At 45.2% G+C, this 22354-nt stretch overlaps 1 protein-coding gene across 1 annotated transcript in view; it reads right to left on the reverse strand.

Moving 5' to 3' along the window:
- Positions 1–66: 66 nt before the first annotated feature.
- Positions 67–22354, reverse strand: part of CD101 (CD101 molecule) — a 31596-nt gene continuing 9308 nt past the window's right edge. The window contains exons 5-9 of the mRNA XM_045899031.3: positions 21184–21567; positions 20055–20459; positions 17032–17442; positions 13744–14139; positions 67–6336 (exon numbers count right to left, since the gene is read on the reverse strand). Of these exons, the coding sequence (XP_045754987.2) occupies positions 6101–6336; positions 13744–14139; positions 17032–17442; positions 20055–20459; positions 21184–21567 (1832 nt within the window). The 3' untranslated portion in view covers positions 67–6100. The remainder of the gene's footprint in view (positions 6337–13743; positions 14140–17031; positions 17443–20054; positions 20460–21183; positions 21568–22354) is intronic.

Genomic DNA, 22354 nt, shown 5'->3' on the forward strand with positions numbered 1-22354 from the left:
CACATACCCTCCCCAGTGTCTATCACCCAGCCACCCTATTCCCCCCACCCTCCACCCCCCTAGCAACCCTCAGTTTGTTTCTTGAGATTAAAAATTCCTCGTATCAGTGAGGTCATATGATACACGTCTTTCTCTGATTGACTTATTTCGCTCAGCATAATACCCTCCAGTTCCATCCACGTCGTTGCAAATGGCAAGATTTCATTCCTTTTGATGGCTGCATAATATTCCATTGTTTTATATATATATACCACATCTTCTTTATCCATTCATCTGTCAATGGACATCTTGGCTCTTTCCACAGTTTGGCTATTGTGGACATTGCTGCTATAAACATCAGGGTGCACGTACCCCTTCGGATCCCTACATTTGTATCTTTGGGGTAAATACCCAGTAGTGCAATTGTAGCTCTATGTTCAACTTTCTGAGGAACCTCCATAGTGTTTTCCAGAGTGGCTGCACCAGCTTGCATTCCCACCAACAGTGTAGGAGGGTTCCCCTTTCTCCGCAACTAAAATTACCTGAGATTTTGATTAGGATTCCATTAAATCAGGGTTTCTTATCCTCAACACTATTGAAATTTCAGGCCAGGCAATTCTTTGCTGTGGGGAGAGGTGTCTGTCCTGTGCACTGGAGGATGGTTAACAGCATCCCTGGGCTCTACCCACCAGGTGCCAGTAGCAACCCCCTACCTCAGGCTGTGCCACACAAAAGCATGTGTCCATAAATTGCCCAGTGTCCTTTGGAGAGCACAACTGCCATGCCCTCCCTCCCCCACTGATAACCACTGCATCAACTCTATAGGACAATTTGCAGAAAATGGACATCTTAACAGTATTGAAACTTTCAATCCACAAAAATGGATTCTCTCTCCATATAAAATTGAAGCGCACATTTTCAACACCCTGTACCATTGTGACCTTAAAAGCATAATGAATTTGGATTTTCGTTTACTGGTTAACTTATGACATACGAACTTATTCATACCTCCTATCCAAAGTGGTCTTCCATCTCAGCAAATGGTTTAATGTGATAATTATGCTTCTAGTCAAAATATCTCTGTTTGAAAGTCAGAGCTGATCCAAAAGGAGCCTTGGATTTAAAGAGGACATGGTAGGAACTCCAAATATCTAACAAGTAAATTAAACATAAAAGCAAGCATCAAAAAGATAAGGAAAGGGCGCCTGCCTGGTCAGTCAATGGAGCATGTGACTCTTGATCTTGGGGTTGTGAGTTCGAGCCCCACATTGGGTGTAGAGATACCTTAAAAATAAAATCTTAAAAAAAAAAAAGAAAGATAAGGCAGGGGCGCCTGGGTGGCTCAGTCGGTTAAGCACCTGCCTTAGGTTCAGGTCATGATCTCAGGGTCCTGGGTTCGAGCCCCACGTAAGCCCCGCATGGGGCTCCCTGCTCAGCAGGGAGTCGGCTTCTCCCTCTCCTTCTACCCTTCCCCCTGCTTGTGCTCTCTCTCCCTCTCTCTTGCTCTCACACACTCTCTCTCAAATAAATAAATAAAATCTTTTTTTTTTTTTTTAAAGATAAGTCAAACGGAAAGCCAGCTAAGTGAAAAGATATAACTCTCTTACCTCTACAATTACCAATAGAAAATTAGGCTAACAAATATTTATTAAACAGAAGAAGAATCTCATAACACGTTATCATTGTACTTAACAAATATACATTAGTTACCTCTATGAGCTTAATGTAATATTTGAAACTTTCTGATAATTCGGTTCAGTCCTCAAACCTCACAAAATTGGTTTTATCTTTGTTACACAAATTAGGAAAATGGAGGTTATTTCCTGAGGTTGGCTGCCCTGCTTTGCCTTGATATTGCCCCAGCCCTCACTCAACCCTTACCCATCATCTATGCTGCTGGTTTTTCAATTCTCCTAAAGGAGAACTGCTCCTTCCCTGCTAAATAACATTCAATGGCTCACCATTGTCCATCAAATAAAGTCGAAGTTTTTGTGCTTGTTCAAGATCTGTTCTCTTGTCCCTCCTTACTCTAACCTTTCCATATTTAATATCTCTCATTGCTCCATAAGTCTGACACTTAAATCAAACCAAAGCTATTCTACACACTTTTCATGGAGCTACCTCTCTCCGCAGATTACTGTTTATCCCAACTTCTCCTGTCAAAATATTTCCTGACTTTAAAGCCTAGTTCAAATGACATCTCCTTTATGAAGCTGTCTCTGATTTCTTATTTGCCATAGCACTTTACTGCATTAGGGGTAAAAATTAATAGCCAACATAACAGACGTCCCAGCTGAGCCTACAGGGAATGTAAACTTCCCTGGACCTGTCTGATGAGTGGGCGGACTCCCCAGAAGTAAAATTTGCATGACTCAACTACAGGGGAGACAGGGGGCCTGAGATGAAGATGTACTAACAGGTTCCCAGGGGCTGAGCATGGGAAATGAAAAACAGCATGACGCCTCTCTCCCAGACTGGGCCCAGACTCGCTGGTGTCTGGACCCTGTGGAGCAAGGAGGTACTGGGCAAAAGTTAAAGGACCTGTTTTCACAATCTTTGGAGACATGGGGGCACAAGCAATTTTGGATTCGTTTGCAATCCAGAGTGTGACATGAGGACAGAATGAGAGGTGTTTTTCCTTGCTAACCAACGAACACCGTCCGGCGTTAATACGTCATATGCTCCAGCATCCTAGCTGCAGTGGGAGCCCACAGAGCTGAACAAAGCAGCAGGAAACCATGTGGGAGGGGACTAGTTTGTGAGCTCATTCGAATTCCCAGAATCCTATAGAATCCCCAGAAATACTTGAAGAACGCTTTACAGATGGCCAAGACCCCGTGTAAGTAGCTTGGGGGGCGAAAGTCTATAGAATTTGATTATTGTTGATTTAATTTCGTTTATGTGCACAGACAGATGAGCCCTGAAAAAAAACTTGGTTATGCCCACATTCACTTACGACTTCAAACAGTTTAAAACTTATCCCCATATAAGTATCTGATTCCATGCTCATAACAACCATGCGAGGTGGATATTATTATCACTAGATGTTCCCCATTGCTGTGACTTTGAGCACAGTGTCTACCATGGGAAGAGTCTAGGACTGGTTGCCAGCAGACCTCAATTGGAGCTCTTACTCTTCTACACGTGGCTGGGTGATCCTGGAGCAACCCAACCCCTCGAAGCGTCCCTGTCTTTCCTGCAGGACAGGAACAACAATCCCTTTTACATGGGGGTGCCCTGAAACTCTGAGATGATGAACAACTTCTGTGCAATCGTAAGAAAGAATTATGGCACTTGACTTTCTACTTTCTTGTTCTGCCGTATATCAGCTGTTTCCCATACATGTCTTCCTAGACTAAAAAGAACGAAAACAGCCTATTCATGCTTTACACACCTCCACGTCATCTCGTCCTGCACAGAGCAGGAGCACCTCCAGGGTGCTGAATTTCCCATCTCTAGGAGGAGTGCGGCAGAGGATTCGAACTTCACAATGGCTTGGACCACACCCCAATCTGGAGAGCCTCAGGTTATTCTTCAATTAATCAGGTATATAAGAGATACCAATACAACAGGCCAAGGGTCCCAGGAACACAGTGCATGGTTAAGACAGAACATTAGCCACTAAAGCAGGAAACCTTTTTCTGTAAAGGGCCTATGATAGTAAACATTTTAGGCCCACGTTTTCCATGGCAACTACTCACCTCTGCCGTTTCATGAAGACAGCAGCCTGAGGTAATACGCAGGCAAAAGGAATGGCTGTCTTCCAACAACTCATATTTTAAAAAACGGGTGGTGGTCTGCGCTTGGCCTGTGGGCCATAGGTAGCCAACTCCCGAGACAGGTTTGTTCGGTTGCCAAGGAGGCCTGAAAACCCAAGACGCTGAAAGGGAAACCAGGTGCTGACACAGAATGGAAAAGTTTAAATCGGTGAATAAAAGTGAAGTTCTCCACTAAGTGTTAGTAAAACGGGACAAGCACAGCATTGGAAAGAGAAGAGGTTTCACGGGAAATGTCGACCGACTTGGGTGAACACAAATTTTATTCAGTTCAGAGAAGAGAAAAGACGACTTTGGGGTTTAGCTGCCTAAAAATTCACGACGGGCCAAATAGCACAACACGGCTTCTTCGGACACCTAGCGTGCTGAGAGCCCAGAAGCCAGAAGGGACAAGCTGATGACCCTAGGGGACTGGAGCTGCATCTGGCTGGGTCCCCGCTGGATCCCTCACACCGATCCCGGGGCTGGGCACGAGGTGTTCCCTGGGGAGTAATCGAATCGTTCCCATGCTCGGCTCCGGGTGATGCACTTGGACATTACAGTGTCTGCTCTGTGCCATGTCTGGGCCGGATTCAAACGGGAAGAAGTGGCCAGTGAGCTCTGAGCCGAAAGGCCGGACCCAGGTGAGGAGAGAGGGACGGGGTCAGTGGAAAGAGGACCCCAGGCAGGGGGCAGCACCAGAATCCGCTCTGATTATCTGACGGGGCTCGATTCTGCTCCCTTTCCCTTTAAAATCCTAATTAAAATACAGGTTTTGGGGGGGGGGAGGCAGGGGACATCATACTTTCTAACAAGTGTTACCTTTAGCTTTGTTTTCTGAAAAATATGCCACCCCTACCTGAGAAGAGACTAATGTGTTGACACATTTAAGGAAACACTTGGGCTATTTTAAATGAGCCTATAAAGGGAGATGAGCGGAAGGGACCTATAGCTCTTCACTGGGAGTTCTCATAGCCACCAATGCTCCCCCTGCAAAGGAACTAATTATGTTTGGAGAGACATGTGTGCTTGATAAAATAATTAAAAATAAATTGCTCTCCTTGGAAATGCAAATCAGCGAGTGTTAAAGCAACCCTGTTGGTCACATAGATGCATCTTCTCAAGTCTGTTAGGTGGTACTGATTGATTTCCAATTCTGGCTACAACAGGGCCCGAGCAGCTTTTGAAACAAAGATGAGGAGGCCTCAGGCCCAGTGGGAACACTTGTTATATCCTGGGGGACAGTTGCTGAAAGCCTTAAGCCATGATGCTCCCCAACCATCCCCCTCCCCTGACCGTTCCTGGCTGAGAATAGGGGACCCTGAGGAACCAGACTTGACCCACTGCTTCCCCTGAGCTCCTAGCCCCTGCTGGGGGAGGACGGGACGGGGGCACTGTTCCTCCTCCTCCCCCAGAGAACCACCACAATGCCCTGTGCTGCTACCTAATGCTGTCAGGTCAAAGAAAATAAGGCACTGGCTCAGAGCCAGGACCCAGATGGATCTTCTGGCGTGGGGAGGAAGGGGAGGTATGAGGCCTTAGGGGCTGATTAGAGCACTGTTGTAAAAAAAAAAAAAGTTCTTCCTTAGCAATGACCTAATGCTAATAGAGAAAAGAAAGCGAAAGGAAAAAAGGAAGGAAGGAAAAGGGAAAGAAAAAAAGAAACTCAGACTACAAAATGCTTTACAATTTCATCAAAGGGCCAATATGGATCAGGCACCCTCTATGCAGAGCTTGTTCTTGAGTAGCATTTATAGAGGGGATGAGGGAAAGATGGGATTTCTACTTTGAAGGAAGTCACTCTCACGTTGGGAGGCAGATCAGATGTGAACGAAGAGCATATCCCCAACATCTTTTCGCCTTGCTGACATCAGGCCCCTTCCTACACCTCTTACCTGGGGGCAAAAGATGAACCTAGAGCCAGTGTGACTGGACCACTTGGAGTGCTCTCCCGGGAGTCAGTGACATAAGGGAGGAGAGAGTAGAGGGCATTCTCACCCTGGGCTTCGCCATACGATCTCACCGAATACCCAAGAGGCTGTGTGAGGGAAGTTCTCTCCTTACAGACAGGGACCCTGAACCTCTGTGAGGTAGGGCCAGTGAAAAACAGGGTAAATCATCTAGCTCCTGGGAAGATGCAAGGGGTAGATGAGGGTAATACAACGAAGAGACACTTAGCAGTGTGGGGCCCCTAGTGACGCCCAGTGAGCGTCTAGCTCAATAAATATTCCCTCTGATTCCTAGCTAACTTGCCTAAGGCCACAGACGCCAAGAAGGACCGGATCAGGATTCATTCACATTCACATGCCGCTCAGTCTGATTCCAAAGCCCGCACTTTCCCCAGGGCTGCTGGAAGCTCTCCAGATTCAATCGTCTTCCTCTTCCTCTTCCTTCCGGTTCGTTGTCCAGTCACCAGCCCCTTTCAAGTTCACCCAGAGAGCCTTTTCATTCTGTGCTTTTAGACTCAGTGCTGACAACTTTCTGGCCTTGTGGTACCAGCAGAGGAGGGAAATGGGCAGAAGAATCAACAGAATGCAGGGGAAGACCAATAGGAAATAGAGTAAAGATGTTGATGAGCAGATCCTGGAAGGAAATGTGGGCTCTGCAATGAAAAGGAGAACAATAAAGATAATCAGTCTCCAACTTACCTGCACGAATCAACGATAAACCCGTGCGGGATTTACTGTTACAGGCAAATACAGGTAAAAACCACGGGGCCAAAGAGCAGTGGGCCCTTTAAATCACATCTGGGCAGGAAAAGGGGGAAGCGGTGGGGGAAAGTCAAGTCCAGGATGGTGCTTTTCCAGCCTCGCGCTGCCTTCACCCAGCAAGTTCCAACCACTGGGGTTCCAATGACCTACTTAAAACCAACAGCCGCGAAGAAAAACAAAGCAAAAAAGAAAACCTCTCCTTTAATCTTCTATCCTCAGAAAAGAGATCTATAACTCAGCCCTCGTTCTCAACTCTGTGGCCGGTCCTGAATTTTTAACGGAGTTATTCCCACTGCTGCTTCTTACGTACTTGTGCGCGCACTCCCACAGCACGCTGTCCTTACACGACAGCACAGAGTGAGCAGCTCCAGCCCTTCCTGACTCTCCAGATGGGTCTCCCCCGGGTGCCCTCCTTTGAGCTCCTTTCCTGTGTTGCTCTGTTGCCTCCATCCGGCACACGCTCTGCACCCGAATCCTCCGGGTCCTTCTGATGCAGCTCAGATGACCCGTTTCTTCCCCAGGGTCATCCTACCTGCCTCCAGGCACAGTCCTCCCGGACCCTCTTCTCACACACCCCTTGGTGTAGACCTCTTTTGGTCCCCCTTAACCATCTCCTTGGTTTCATCACAGTTACTTGAGTATACTTCATAGTGTCATTTGTTTCCACGTCCCCTGCAGTGCCCCGCACACGTGCGTGACAACTGTGGCTGATCTGAATGGAATCGGACTGACTGCAACCACATGGGCAGAGGATACTATCTAAAGGCAGGCTGAAGCACATGACTGCCGGGCAGCTGCAGCCCATGGGGAAGTGCCATCAGCCACGCAGACATGCAGAGCATGCACACGCCACCCCAAAGTGGTTCCCAGCCACGTGCACAGGGAGGCAAAGGGACAGGGCTGCAAACACCCCAGATTCCAGAAGCAGTGCCCAGAGTTACTAGTCAAAGGACTGGCTTTACAGACTCTCCATGCAGAAAGACACACGCTTAGAGAGACACCAACTACTAAATGTAGTCTTCCAACTACATGTACTTATGACAGGATATTTGAAACCAGGGCTCTTCCGAAAAATTGGATGCTAATAGTAGCTGTGCTTCTATTAGAAAATTGTAATGACATAAGCGATTTCTTCTTCAAAGGTGAAGTTATAGGATTCATGGGATTATAGACTCTTAGAGATGTAAACAGCTTTAAAGGTCATTTCTACCAACCTCTGCTGCAAGAATTTTGTTTTTGGCATTGCCGATGCATCGTGAACCTTGAAGAACGTCTCTTTGTTGGAAGTCAAGAAAGAATTTAAACATTTGTCCAACTCCTGCATTGTGAACTCCTGAAGGACAGGGCCTATATCTTACGCATCTTTTTATCTTGTCCAGCACTTGGTCCATGGGTCATCAATGGAAACTGATGAATGAATTAATTGCATGAGTAAATTGCACCCACAGGAACCCAGGGGTGGCTGCCATCATGTTGCGCAGAGTAAAGATCATCACTGAACATTAGGCTGGCAGCTCTCAGAACTCACAAATTGCTACAGGGGTTTGTGGCCTGGATTTTCTCTGGTCTCATTTATATTCTCCAGCCTAGATTTGGTTTTTGTTTTTGAAAGGGTGGGCAATGATAAAGCTAGACTTTTAATTCTTGATCACCGCCTCTCTCCATATCCTACCTGACCCCTTTCTCCAAGGCCCTGCTTGACTACGATAATTCTCCCAGCTCTTATCTGAATATATCTGAAGGCATGTGGATAAGGAGAAGGTATAGATGGAGATGCTGAAAGAGAATGGAGCCGTAGGGAACAGTGGGTAGAAGTCCTGGCTTTGACACTTCACACCACTCAGACACAGCGTAGTGACTGACTACCATCTCCAAGACAGCTGGGTTCACATTCTGGCTCTTTAACTTACTGTTACTGACATTAGACAAGTTACTTATCCTCAATAATGATTAGTTTCCTCATTGATCAAATGGGGATAATTTCTAGAGTTGTGATGAGATAATGCACAATAAAGTATTTAACAGAGTGCCCAGTGCATTTGTTGAGTCAGCAAGAAATAAATATTAGTTGGAATGCTAGTGAGAATGTTAGGAAAAATCATAGGCAACTTTCTCTCAAGAGATGGGACAGAAAACAGGGCTGGACCAACTGATTCCCCACACGGGGCTACATGCTTGGCCATGTTCTTCCACAGGCCAAGACTCTCCCTTAAATCTCTGGTCCCTCTGTCTCCACAACTGGGTGACAATCCATTGAGAGTCTAATGGCTACTTATTAGGAGACTCTGACTTCCCTTCCCAGTCATGGGTGGCAGAGAATTGGAAGGTGAGAGTCCACCTCGGTCTCACCATTGTTAGATGATGGTGTGATCATGAGGAGATGGGGCTGGCACATAGAAGGGGGAAAGAAATCTGGTACTTGGTTTTTTTGCCACTGAGACTCTAACCTTCAGCACGAAGGGACTGCCAGAGGGCTTGACTATCTTAATGGGGAGGAGGCTGTTCTGTTTGGAGCAATCTGCCATCAAAGGATTCACAGTGCCGAATTGGCCAACAGCTAGCAACTCTCAGCTCCAGTGCTTCTAAATTACCTCTCCTGGGAGGTCAGTGTTTGCTCTAGATCCCACGATCACCATTTCCCACCATCTGCCTCTCACCCATATCTGGATTAGAATTAGTGACATTCAAAACCATTAAGGTTTGGCATTTTGAATCAATCCGAGTAAGTGCCCGATGCTCAAAGTACAAGGTCTGCAAGACAGAGCCAAAAATGTAACAAGAACACTTCATCATGACGTTTAGTTTATAATGCGCTTCCACCCACAGCCAAACACGCCACGAGGAGCATTCCTTTTTGATATCACCTCAGAAATACTGACTTCAGCGGAAGAAAGATACAGGATAACAAGGGGGGCTACCAACTCCTCCCCCCCTCCACCAAAACTTCGGCGACTGACTGTGCCAAGTGTGGCCACGTGAGAGAGTTGGCTCCTGCCAAGCAATAAAAGTAGGGTTAAGGAACCTGATACGAGTGCATCCCAGAATGAGTGATGCCTGATAGCATCCTGTTTCATTTTAAGACTCAAGCTTGCTCATTCTTTCATCAAGCATTTGTTGAGTACTATGTGCTGGAGACTTTGTTGGAGGTACTGGGGTAGCACAGATAAATTCTACGGTCTCTCCAGAAACTTCAGTGTGGTAGGGGCACATGTCTCCTTTGAAGGCTCGCTCTCTAAGTATATCCTTACCCAAATAGAAGTTGGGGAGTAGTAATAAACACCATACAATTACAACCAATCCAGTCCCCAGGAAGCTGTATAGTCTTGTCTATTAATTAATCACAGTGAATTCTCTAGAATAAGGCATTTATGTCTGGGCTCTGAGGGTGAGGTAAAAAGACAAAGGTATCTCTAGCCCCTACCTTGGCATAGTCATAGATAAGGAAGTAAGATGGAGAAGAAGATGCAAGGTCCATTCCCTCAGGGAAATTCCTCTTAATTTTTCTGCCTTCATTTGAACCACAGGCTCCACAGTTTTATTAGGCAGTCCTAAACTAACCCAGCCTGAAATTGCCACATAGGGGTGGTGGAAAACCACTGGAGAAGTGAGAATTGCTAGCATGTTATATCTGATCTGGACTTTATTAATACATAGAGCAGGTCCTTACGAGGAGTGTGATTATGCTGTGACTCAGTAAGTCCTTGAGCATCTCTATGTGCCAGGTACTGTGCTGTGCTGGGAATGAGACACTCAGTCTTTGCCTGCTCAGAATGTACAGTCTGGCAGTGCTTATGGATGTTAGACAAGTGTAATGACTAAGAGAATAAGGTAAGTCACTGAGAAGGTGGCGGTTAAGTTGGGAGGTGAAGGATTCATAGATGTTGATCAGAGAAAGATGACATGGAGGAGCATTCCAGACAGGAGATGGTCTATGTTGATGCAAGGTGTTGGACTGTTGGTCTACCCTCTTCTAATCTTCCCCTTCGTCCTCGCCACTGCCTCTTTCCCCTCCAGAATGTAAACGTGCTCAAGTCCCTACCACCTCCAAACCAAAACAGAACAAAGTAAAACTTGACTGACACCTCTCGCCACTTGTTATTTTCTCTCTTGCCTTTACCTCAAAGCTCTTGAAAGCGTAATCTGTATTTGCTGTGTCCACTTCCTCACTGTGGTCTGACGTTTTTCATTACTTGTCTGCAATTGCCCAACAGTGTGAAATCCAATGGATATTTTCCGATTCTTATCTTAATTGACCTCTTTGCAGTAGTTGAGTCTGTTGGCTTTCCCTTCCTTCTTGATACCTTCTCTGCTTTTGGTTTCTATGATACCACCAAACCCTGGTTTTCTTCCTACCTCTTGGCTACTCCTTTCATTATCCTTCACAGGCTCCTCTTCTGCACTCCCCTGATCAACAGGGATATATCTCAGGAGTCCATCGTTGGGCACCATTATTGGCTATAAGTTGATGCCTTCTAATCTACAAATCTGGCAAAGATCTCACTTGGAAGTCCCCATGTCTATTGGGTAGATCTCTTTGGATAATTCACACATATTTCAAACTCAATTCCAGCCCAGCTTATTCAAAATTGAACTAAATTCCCCATTCAGACCTCTTCCTATATCCACCCATGCTAGAAATTTGATACTCATCTTTGATTCTCCACTTCTGCTCATGCACCCTCCACATATATCTAATCAGTGCCTAACTCCTGAAGATGACACCTCCTAGCACTGAATTCCCGCCCTTCTCTCAGCCCTCATGTGCACTGCCTTAATTCAGGCCTTCATCTTGTCTTACCTGGGTTCCTACTATCAATTTCAGATAGTTCTCCCTACTCTGTGTCTGCCTCCCCTCCAGTTCGTCTTTAATACAGCTCCCAATGGGGGCTTTCTAAAATGCAAATCTCATGATGTCCCTCCCCTGCCTGAACTTGTTTGCTGACACTCCATAATGTTCATGAATAAGTTCACCCCCCCCTTTGAGATCCATACCCTCCCCATCTCACTAACGTCATCTCTTGCCCTTGCGCCACAGCTTTTATGATCATCTTGCATAGTCATCCCTTTTCCTAAAATATGTTCTCTTCCTTTTCATAGGCTGCATACCCTGGGGAACTTCCCAGATCTCCTTCCCACCCAGCCCTGCCTCTGTTCCTTCATCCTGAGGCTACTTCTTTGATGACCCCTATCATTTTGGACTTCATGTCCCCCATCAGAATCTGAGCTCTTTGGGAAAAGACTCTGTAATGCATGTTTTTGTGTCCTCAGATCCTCACATAGTTACTTATTGAACAACTTAAAATATTTGTCACATATATGGATATATCCATACGTGTGTGTGTGCGCGCGTGTGACATGTTTGGAGGCATAATGGAAAAGAGAGATAACATTTCTTGTGCACTTACAATATTCCAGGGACTATGTTAGATAATTTATACACACTTGTATAATGATCCTCACTTTATGAGTAAGCTGAGGTTCACAGAGGTTAAATAACAGGGTGTAATTTCAGAGCTCGTAGGTAGGTGACAGGGCTGTGATTTGAGCCTAGGCTTGTCTGATTCCAAACCCTGGAATTTTTCATCCCACCCCCCACTGCCTCCGCAACTCTGTAACTACCAGAAAGGAACAACCAGGTAGAGGAAGTGAGATGCTATAATTGAGGATTTACTTGGGAACCTTTAACTGTGTTTATAATGAAAACCCTCAGCTTATCATGGCACAGGCTTTCAAGCTTCTTCGACTGTAAAGAATACAAAGATCACCTAATTTTTAATGTTTTCTTTCCAGAGTTCATCTTTTTTAAAACCTTTCACCTGATTTATAAGGATTCCACAAAGGTTAACAGTACATATACGCTGTGAAGGATCTCATCTTTCTCAGAGGAAATGTGCTTTTTAGTAACAGAAGAGATACTTTTTACACTTGTTATCTATTTATTCTGCTACAAAAAAACTGCTGATGCTACAGGGCCTGGGAATTCCAGTGAGAAAACATGTATGGAATGTGCTCAGGGTTGTGGGACTTCCCATAATGATTGGAATAGAAGAAAAGCTGATAGGAAGAAAAATTCTCTCTGGACATTTGGGAGAAAACTCCTGAAGAAAAATGGTCAGGGGAAGAGGATGACGGAGCCCCAGGGAACACATCAGATAACTCTGGCTTCCATTCTAGAAGCCTGGCCAGGGCTGGGATACAACTAACCCTACTTCAGAGAAGTTGCCACCATTCTGGGCAGCACCCTTTCTCCCCTGCTAAGGAGCGTCACCAAAGCTAGCTGGTGTTTTAGGAATGTTATCTTTCATTGATCCATCTTACCCTTCCTGGTGTGGGGCACTGAGACCACATCTCTGCATCTTCAGAGTCCCTTTCCCAGTTCAGTTTATAGCTCACCTCTCACCCTCACCTTAAACCTTACCAGAAAGGAGTGGCTCAGCGATGAGCTGGCTACATCAGCCAGTGCATTGATCACCAGGGAAGATTTACGGGTCTGGCTGGAGAAATTGCTGCTTTTGTTAACAAATGCTTCATGAATGCCTATTACATGCTTAGCACTGGATTGACTGGAAGGATGCGCCTCTCCTTCACAACCACCTGTTCCATATCCCTCCTCAAGCTGTGCACTCAGCTGAGTAGGATGGCCTTCCCACACAGAGAATGGCCATGCATTGGCCAAGGTCTTTTCAGTAGCTACCCTCCTTGCTGGACCCCGTAAACAGGTTCTATAGGGCACACTTCCTCCTTCAATGCCTTGCAAGCTGCCATGAGGAGAGGCAACCAAATGACTATCATTATCAAAATCCTGCTCATTTGTTGAACATATAGAGTGAGAAGAAGCTTGGCACTTATGTTTTGAGAAAGATTTCATTTTGTTTTTGAGGTGGGGAGCATTTAGATGTAGTTGACTTTGACCAACTGAAACCTAAAGTCACCGTGCTCCTATCCCTCATTCCGACTTCCACTGCAGATCTGAGCTTTCTGAGACTGGAGAATCAGCCAAGGGGTAAGGATGTCTGCTGCGAACATTATTTTGTTCTTTAAAGGGATATGATTTTGATGGGGTTTTTTGTTTGTTTGGGAGGGGAAGGGGGGAAGGAGGTCAGATGCCCCTGACATTTAAATGTCTATGCCAAAACCTCACGTAGACCTTGTCTGTCCAAATGAGAAATGGAAATTACGATTGAGAGAAATGACAGAGTCACTTTCTTTAGGGAATCTGTAAATGCTTTCAGCAAAGCACAAGAGGGGAGACCAAGATTCTCCTGACCACGAGCCAGGACAGATTAGCCCCTCGTTACCTGAAGGCAGCACCATGAGCACCATATGCTGTGACTCATCTGATGCTTGGTTGACCCACTTGCTTGGACTGCCATGCAGCTGCCACTCTGTCACCCTGCACCAGTAGAGCCCAGCATCCTCCATCTCTACCCGATGAAGCTTCAGGACAAAGTCTGTAGGGGATGAACGGTAACAGTGCAGATGCCTCCTGAGCCCCTCTTCGCCATACTCCAACAAGCCATCATGCTGCAAGTGCACCAGCATCTTCCTTCCAGAATTTTCCCTGTTCCGGTACCACATCACAGAGAACAGGGAAGCTGAGCTGCCAGAACTCTCCAGGCTGCAGTGGATGGCCACCTCTCCATGCTCAGTAGCATTTTCTGTCCTGTACCCTTTGGAGACACGTACCGTACTTCCTAGGAAATAAAATGGCAATAAATTAAAGAAGAATCTAGATTTTTAGATTGGATACCTCCTCTGAAAAATCTAGTTCTCACTGAGGAGATGCCATCTTAAAATCCTAAGACATCAGGTCTTTCATCTGTAACATTTTTTCCTTGACCCCTGTCCTTCTTCCATATTTGCTAGAACATTCTGCGCTATGAATCAAACCAACCATTTTCCTTCTTCAGCCCTACCTCTTGTCTGCTGAAAACCTGCCCCTGAAACCACCCAGGTTCAGTGGGCGCTCTGCCCTGCTGCTTTTACCCCTCCCTGGTCAACTTTTTCTTCTACTTCCCAGAGGGATCATTCAAAACTTCCAGCCATCCCCTCAAGCTGGGTATTGCACCACTGCCCCTCATTCCTAGCAAATTACCCTCCTCCCATATGCCCAGATATCATCTCAGTTCTAGATGAAAGGAAAGAGGAGGCTCTCTGAGAGACTGAACATTTTTATACAAGTGTTAGAATACCACTGAAGGAGAGACTTTAAATTATTGGATTAGACTAAGTTGTTTTTTTTTATTATGTTCAATTAGCCAACTTATCATTAGTTTTTGATGTAGTGTTCAACGATTCACCAGTTGACTAAGTTTTAAACAGATTTTGACATTTACTTTTTTAAAAAGTTCCCCTCCTAACTAGCAGGTGAGAACTTTGAATGAAGGCCAGAGTAGTTACAAACAAAATAAAGAAATTATAGTATACACTGAATTTTCAACTCTACTACAAACACATTTATTAATCTATCTTTAAAAGAATAACGTTGCAGTGCCTGGATGGCTCAGTTGGTTAAGCATCTGCCTTCGGCTCAGGTCATGATCCCAGGGTCTCCCTGTGCAGCAGGGAGTCTGCTTCTCTCTCTCCCTCTGCCCTTCCCCCCTCTCGTGCTCTCTCTCTCAAATAAATAAATAAATAAATAAATAAATAAATAAATAAATAAATAAATATCTTTTAAAAAATTAAAAATAAATAAAAGAATAACTTTGTCTGATCCTGGATTTGTTGTTGTTGTTACTCTCTCCTTCTCCTCATGGCAAAGTATGTGAAATATTAGTTTATATGATACCGTCTCTGCTTCCTCATCTCAAATTCCTCCCTACTTGACTGCAATCAGCCTTCCAATTCCATCACCATGCTCTGGCCAGGATCCTCAGTATGGGCCCAATTTCCCAGGTCAAGACACTCCATTTTGTTGTCCTCTCTGTGGGTTTTATCACTGAAGTCTATTTTTTCTTGAAGTCCTCTCCTCTTTTGATTTCAGAGAAAATGTCTCTCCTACAATTCTGACCACTCCTTCTCGGTATCTTTCCCTGAGGCCTCTTCCTTAACTCACACCCTACACCAGGGTGCACAGCTGGCCACCCCCAGCCAGCCACACCCCACCCACAGATATGTTTTGTTTGACACCCTCAGAATCTGAAAAGAATTTGGATTAGTTGCGTACATTCTCAAATCGAGCAATGTCACACAAAAAAGATTTTAGGCACTTCTTGATAGACTAAAAGATCAGACAACACTGAGCCCACATTTCTGGATGGGAAGTGTTTGCTAGCTTGAGCTAAGGAGTAGCTGCCTCCTTAAAGGGATGTGCATACACTGTCGAGGTTTGGCTTGGGCAACTGGGAGAAAGGGCTGCTAGCCACATAGATGGGGAGTGCAGAAGTATGCATGAGTCTTGTGGGATGGCAAGGATGATAATGCAATTTGGGACATGCTGAGTGTAAGGGTCTCAGGGGCTTCCAAGCAGAAATGTACAACAGGCAGTTGGGTTGAAAGACCTGGATCTAAGCATAAACACTTAGAGCAATTTCATCAAAGGTGGTAGTTGAAACCAAGGCAGAATTTAAGAAGTTCTGAGAGGGCAGAGAATAATAAGACAAAGGGGTCCAGGATCTGTCCTTGAGGAACACCCACATTTAGCAGGGAGAAGAAGTGCCTGAAGAATGTGAAGAAGGGAAACCAGAGCAGCAGGAAGAGATCTTATGCTAAGCTACTGTTTTGCTCTGCTGCCCCCAACAGATTGTAAGCTCCTTAAGGCAAGAGCTGTGCCTTATTTCTCTTTGTATCTCTCATTGTCTAATACATGGCGATGTTCATTATAATCTTATTTTTGGATGTTACGTAGAAAATAAAATTTGAAGCACCAAACTAGATTAACTTATTTGCATTGTGCTGTTGGATCTCAGCCAGTTCCCGAACCTTAGCTGTGACATTCATTTAATTTTAATCAACATTGGAGGTGACCTAACTAATACCCAGAGATCCAATCAACCCTGCCCACATTTACACCGCAGCACTCCTAGACCAGTGCAAATGGATGGAACTTCTATTACACTTTTAAAGATCTCCCAAGGAAGAGGAGACTCCCTCAGTAAGCCATTCCAACAGTTAACTACTCTTATTTGCCTTATGTTTAGGCAGCCAAATGTTGAAAAGCAATTTCTCCACATATCCCTATAGAGTTGTACAGTTTCTGTTCACAGTGGGAGAAATATGCTTCGTATTACTCTTTCTTTGCCAAATTACAGTAGAGCCCCACTGGAATGACACAGCTTGCCATTACAGAGACCTAGAGATACAACACCTGGGCAGCTCCATAGACCAGGCTGCCAGGCTGATAAGCAAACCAATCAATGGGATCTTGTTCCCATCCAAGCTCCTCAAAGCCTCGGATTGATTCACCTTAAGTGACACCCACCTCTTCTGCTGGGCTACTAGGTCCTGCATTCGTTGTGCAGGTGGACACTCTTCCTATGACCCTGGGTCATATTTCTACCTTCACATATCCACTCCAAAGAAGAGCTGCCCAAGGGAAGACGGCAATCCTACAGAAAGACACGTGAGGATACACTTGCGAGGTTTACCTGTGGGCCTGAGTTTCAATTCTGTCAGACCTGACTTCTCTTCTCCAAGCTTGAGCCAAGTGCCATTTGTAGACAAGAGCCATTCCTCCACAGCGCAGTGGTATTTGCCCTGATCACTGTCTTCCATGTTCAAAACGTGTAGCTGAAACAAGTCTTGGGAAACTTTCTCGGGGTAGAATTTTTGTTTTCTCCGTAGGGTGTGAAATTCATCCCCGTATTTTACAACATTGTTCTTGTCCATTTGCAGGATCTTCAGCCAGGTTGCTTTAGTGGAACTGGGAGAGAAGTACCAAATGACAGCTAACTGAAGGTCTCCAGTGGACCGGGACAAGATGTTACATTCTATGTTGGTGTTAGAGTTGATGAGGATCTCTTGAACTTGACTGCTTGAGTTCACTTGTAGCTTGCTCTCTAAATTAAAAGAATGGTGACAGTGACTTTTTTTATTTCGCTAGAAAATAGAATTTTAAGGTAGAAGGGACATTAGAGGTCAACTAGGCATGAGGCAATGTCTCCTACATCCATTAGATGTGGGAATTCCTTCCCCCACAGCCCTACTAACTGCCCACTGAGCCTCTGAACAGTTCACCAACTGACAAAGCAGCCCATTCCATCTTTGGACATCTCTGCCACTAGGGAATTCTTTCTGATGTCAAGTTGGATTTTACCACTCCCTACCTTCCAGTCACTGGTTCTGGTTCTACCCTCATCCGGCAGAGTGGGATAGGGAACATGGGGAGGGATGGAGTGTCATACAGAAAACCAATCTCTTCCACATGATAATGCCTCACTATCAAAACATAGACATCTTCTCTTCTGTCACATTTCATAAATCAAAGTGAGTGAAAGTGGCCCTATTAATGCTTTGTCTGTGTGCTCACTCTCTGGAATACTCCTGGATTCCCAATTTGCCGACGTGTCCTTGTTTGTATCTGCCTTCAAACATGGGTGAGCAAAAGGAAGTTGTACGTGGGCTACTAAAATTGTATGTCTCTTTGCAGCCAGTCAACTGTGGGAATCTTATACAGAGATGGAGTCAGCTATCCTTTTACTCCAGCAGCTTTTCTGCTCTGTCAGGAAGATGAATGCTACAACCTGCCTCCCAAAACTTATTCTAACTTCTTGGTGATATCATTAATTCTACTTTTGTAACTGCTTCTTAAAATTTGCTGGTAGGTCCCTTTCCTCTTCCGTCAACAAATACGTATCAAGCACACATTGTGTTATGTGCCAGACCATTCCTGGCTCTGTGGATACCTCCAATCAGTGGGTTCCCAGTCTAGAGGGAGAAACCACTACAGGCATAGAGGCTTACAAATTATAAGACTGTGTCACCCAAGTGTAACAGAGGTATGCAGAAGTGGCTGTCCGAGCACAGGGCAGGACCATCTAACTCAAATATGGGAGTAGGGGGAGGCTTCCTGGAGGCTTCCTGGAGCAGAGATCTTGAAGCTAAGTCTTAGGAGTGAATAGGAATTTGTCTGGTGGAGAAGGGGTTAAAGAGTTCCACACAAGATGCATGACTTGAACGAAGACTGGAAGTGAGAGAGAACACAGAGTATTTGAGGGCTTGCAAGTAGTTCAGTGTGGCCAGAGCTCAAATTCAAGATGGAAAGTAGAAGATGACACTGGAAAGACATAAATGTACCATGTTATAAAGGATCTTGCAGGCCGTGCTATGAGAGTTTGGATGAGGTGGATATGGAGGTGTTGTGGTTTCTCACCTGGGCCACTGGTGGATCATGAGGACATGGAGAACAGTGTAGGAAGAGTAGATTTGGAAGAATAAGAATAGTGCATTTATGTTTGGACTTACTGAGTGTAGATATGCCTTGGAGGTAATTGTATAACGAGTCTGGAGATCAGAAGAGAAGTCTTTCAGGATAATGGATTTGAGAGTTTTCAGGATATAGGTTGAACCAGGGGGAGGAATAAGCCCACTTCAGGAGACTGTATGGAATGAGAAGAGAGCAAGCTAAGGCTGAAATGCAAAGGAATGGATCTGTGAAGGAGCAGAATTCTGCAAAAGAGAATGAGAAGAAACAGAGTGTTAGGAAAGAAACCAAGAAAATCTTGCGTCATGAGGCCAAGGAAAAAGGAAGTTTCAAGAAGAAAGGATTGGGTCAACAATTTTAAATACCATGGGAAGGACAAGGCAATTAAGACATGAGTTAATCAACAAGGAGATTGTTACTATTACCAAAAATGTCACTCAGCAGCAGAGAGAATAATGGGGGCTACCATGTTCTGAGCATCTGCTTGATGCATCAGGCACTGTCCTAGGCACATTACATATGTCACCACAGTGCAGAACAGCAATTTAGGGATGAAGTCCCTAGACTTGGACAGATGGAGTGATTTGCCCAAAGCTAAGCTGCTCACCGGTGCCTGTCAGGTAGAAATGACTTCAAAGGCTCTTAAACACAATGTCTTTAGAGAATGGAAGTCATAGAAGAAGATACATGACCCAGCAGGACTTCGCCCAGGTTGTGTCTCTGCTCTTACACCAACTGATGAGGTCCATTATATTTGATTATAATCAGATATTCTCTCTTATACATTAACATGTTAAACCAAGAGGATAGATGTATTCTAATGGAATTGACATTATCCTTAGCAGTAGGGGAGACATTTCAAACATTTAATGACTAGTAAGGCATGGGCAGTGACCAATCCAAAGAATGCCTCCCTCCCCACCGGAGCTGGTCCGAGAAGCCCCCTCTTGTGCCATGTGGTAATTTTCAGTTGCTGGGTGGTGGGGACTTTTGAGAAGAGGGGGAAAGAGCATGGAGCAACAGTTATTAGTAGTCAGTGTGGAAGTATGTCAATGTTTTAACAACCAGTATGGCTATCCCATGCATACTAACTTCATGTTAGCCTGGATATTGGTTTTACATGGTGCTAACTTATACAGTCAAAACACGGGGGAAGGTATGTTATATTTTAATTCTATAATTTACCCAAAATAGGAGAAATGTGTTCATTTGTTTTTAAAGCAGGAATCACTTTCCAGTGGTGTTTACCTGGTAAAGTGATGGCTATCATCAGTGAGTGAGAGATGGCAGAAGCCCTCACGGGGCCGCTTGTGCATAGGGAATTTCTGACGTAAACTTCTACTTTACACTGATAAACTCCTGCTTCTTCCTCGGTGGCATCATGGATTAGGAGTTGAGAATGAAATGAGGACTGTAAAACTTTTGTCTTCTTTTGGAACTGAGATAGGAAACCCCCCCACTCAATAGTGCCATTATGGGTGATTCGAACAAGTGGATGAAAGACTTGAGATCTTGCTGGTTGGAACTGCCACGTCACGGTGAGTGGCACCCTGAGGTTGGCGTAGTCAGCCTCCACTATGCAGGACAGGCCAAAGGTCTTGGCTAATTCCACTTTGGGTTGACGGCTCATCAGCTTAACCCATAAGCTCGACTCTGTGGGCAGAAATAAATGGGAAATACCATTGCCAATATGTTTGTCAAATCAAAGTTTTCCTACTGACCACCTCTTTACATGGAGCCATGCATTCAAACATTGGGAGCATCAACTATTTGGGGCTCAGAGTTGACTCACAGGACAGTCTGTCCTGAATTCTGTCCTCAAATTTTCCAAAGTTGATCCTCTTCTAAGAGCGTTCCCAGCAGTGATAACAAACAGGAAGTGTTTCTCCAGCCTTCTGCTTAGACAGCTGCTACTGAGTGGGTGGAGTGCTCTCCCCTCCCTACACCCGCCGCCCCCCCCCCCCCCCGCCCAGTGGCTGGCCTTCCCTTATTTCCACTCATGGGCTCAGCGTCACTCTTTCGCACGGGCTTGAATAGACTCTGCAAGCCCAGGGCTACAGCTCTAGAAGCCTGGATGTACGAGGCTCAGCTCCACCGGGCACAGGTCCTCTATACGTCTACTCCAGCTCATAGGCTTTCGCGTTCAGTTTTGACTAACAACCGACAAGTGGCACCCTGTGGATGATCCTTATAAAGATGAGTAAACTTTAGAGATTGGTTGACAGACCTGGCAGCCAGAGACTACGCTCTGTGTCCTGGGGTGTACGCGCCACGAGGGGGTTCGGTTTGACACACAATCAAATTCCACCGTGTCCCACTGCCCAGGAAGGTACCGCTGATATATGTAAGTTTAGAACAGGATTTCTTTGACACTTACCCAGAGATTTGACAGTGACAGCCAACTTCTGAGTCCAGCTCCGCCCTCTGGCCTGGTTCCGGGTGCCCTCAGACACTCTGCACTCATACACGCCACTGTCTGTGGTGCTGGTGGAGCTGATCTCCAGCTGGAAGGTGGCCCAGTCCATTTTCTCCAGCCTTGTGGAGCCCTGGTTATTGAGTTCCTTGTAGGAGGCCCCCAGCTGCACGGTGCCATCCTGCTGCATGCCAGCCACCAACTCTGGCCGCTTCTGGCCTTGTGGGAGGTGCCACCATTCCACAGACAAGGGACTCTCAGCCCCATCTGCCTTGCAGAGAAGGGTTAATGCCTCTCCTTCCCACACGGCTTGCTGCTGGTTCTTGGTAGATAAGACCACATTTCTTGCTGTGGATTACAGATTTGAGAGGAAAAAAAAAGAAAGGATTTCAAGTCAATGAAAACTTTTCTAAAACATGGTGAAATCTCTTTAATTAGGCCTTGACTAGTTTGTGACAAATCAGATCCAGCTGTTGACTACTCTTACCACCCCCGGAAAAGAGATTTGCTAAACACTTACATAGTGGGAACAAGACAGCAGAAAGAATATCAGGTGAACTTATTTACACTTAAACAATTTATAATTTGCCCTTATTTTTAGTGATTTGTTAAATCAGCCCTTCATTAAGAATATCTAGTTGGGAAAACATCTGGTAATATTTTGTTAGATTAATTAGGCTGGGTGTATGAGCCTGAAAATAATGAAGCTGTGTTTATTTAAATTTTTAGTTTTTTGGAATTTTATCTTTCACAGATCAAAATGATATTCCTCTGCCTACTTATCTTTCCCTAATTAGTATGTGTTTTGAACAGGGAAGGAGTATTGGTAATTAGATTTCTGTTCAAAAACTACCATTGGGGCACCCGGCTGGCTCAGTCCATAGAGCATGCGACTCCTGATCTCAGGGTCATGAGTTCGAGGCCCATGTTGGTTGTAGAGTTTATTTAAACAACAACAACAACAACAAACAAAATACCATTAAAAACAATTACTCGGGGGCACCTGGGTGGCTCACTTGGTTAAGCGACTGCCTTCGGCTCAGGTCATGATCCTGGAGTCCCAGGATCAAGTCCCGCATCGGGCTCCCTGCTCAGCAGGGAGTCTGCTTCTCCCTCTGCCCCTCCCCCCTCTCAT

Source organism: Mirounga angustirostris, unplaced genomic scaffold, assembly GCF_029215605.1.
Source record: "Mirounga angustirostris isolate CCGP_5_RB_7025 unplaced genomic scaffold, mMirAng1.0.hap1 SCAF_4, whole genome shotgun sequence".
Classification (NCBI taxonomy): domain Eukaryota; kingdom Metazoa; phylum Chordata; class Mammalia; order Carnivora; family Phocidae; genus Mirounga; species Mirounga angustirostris.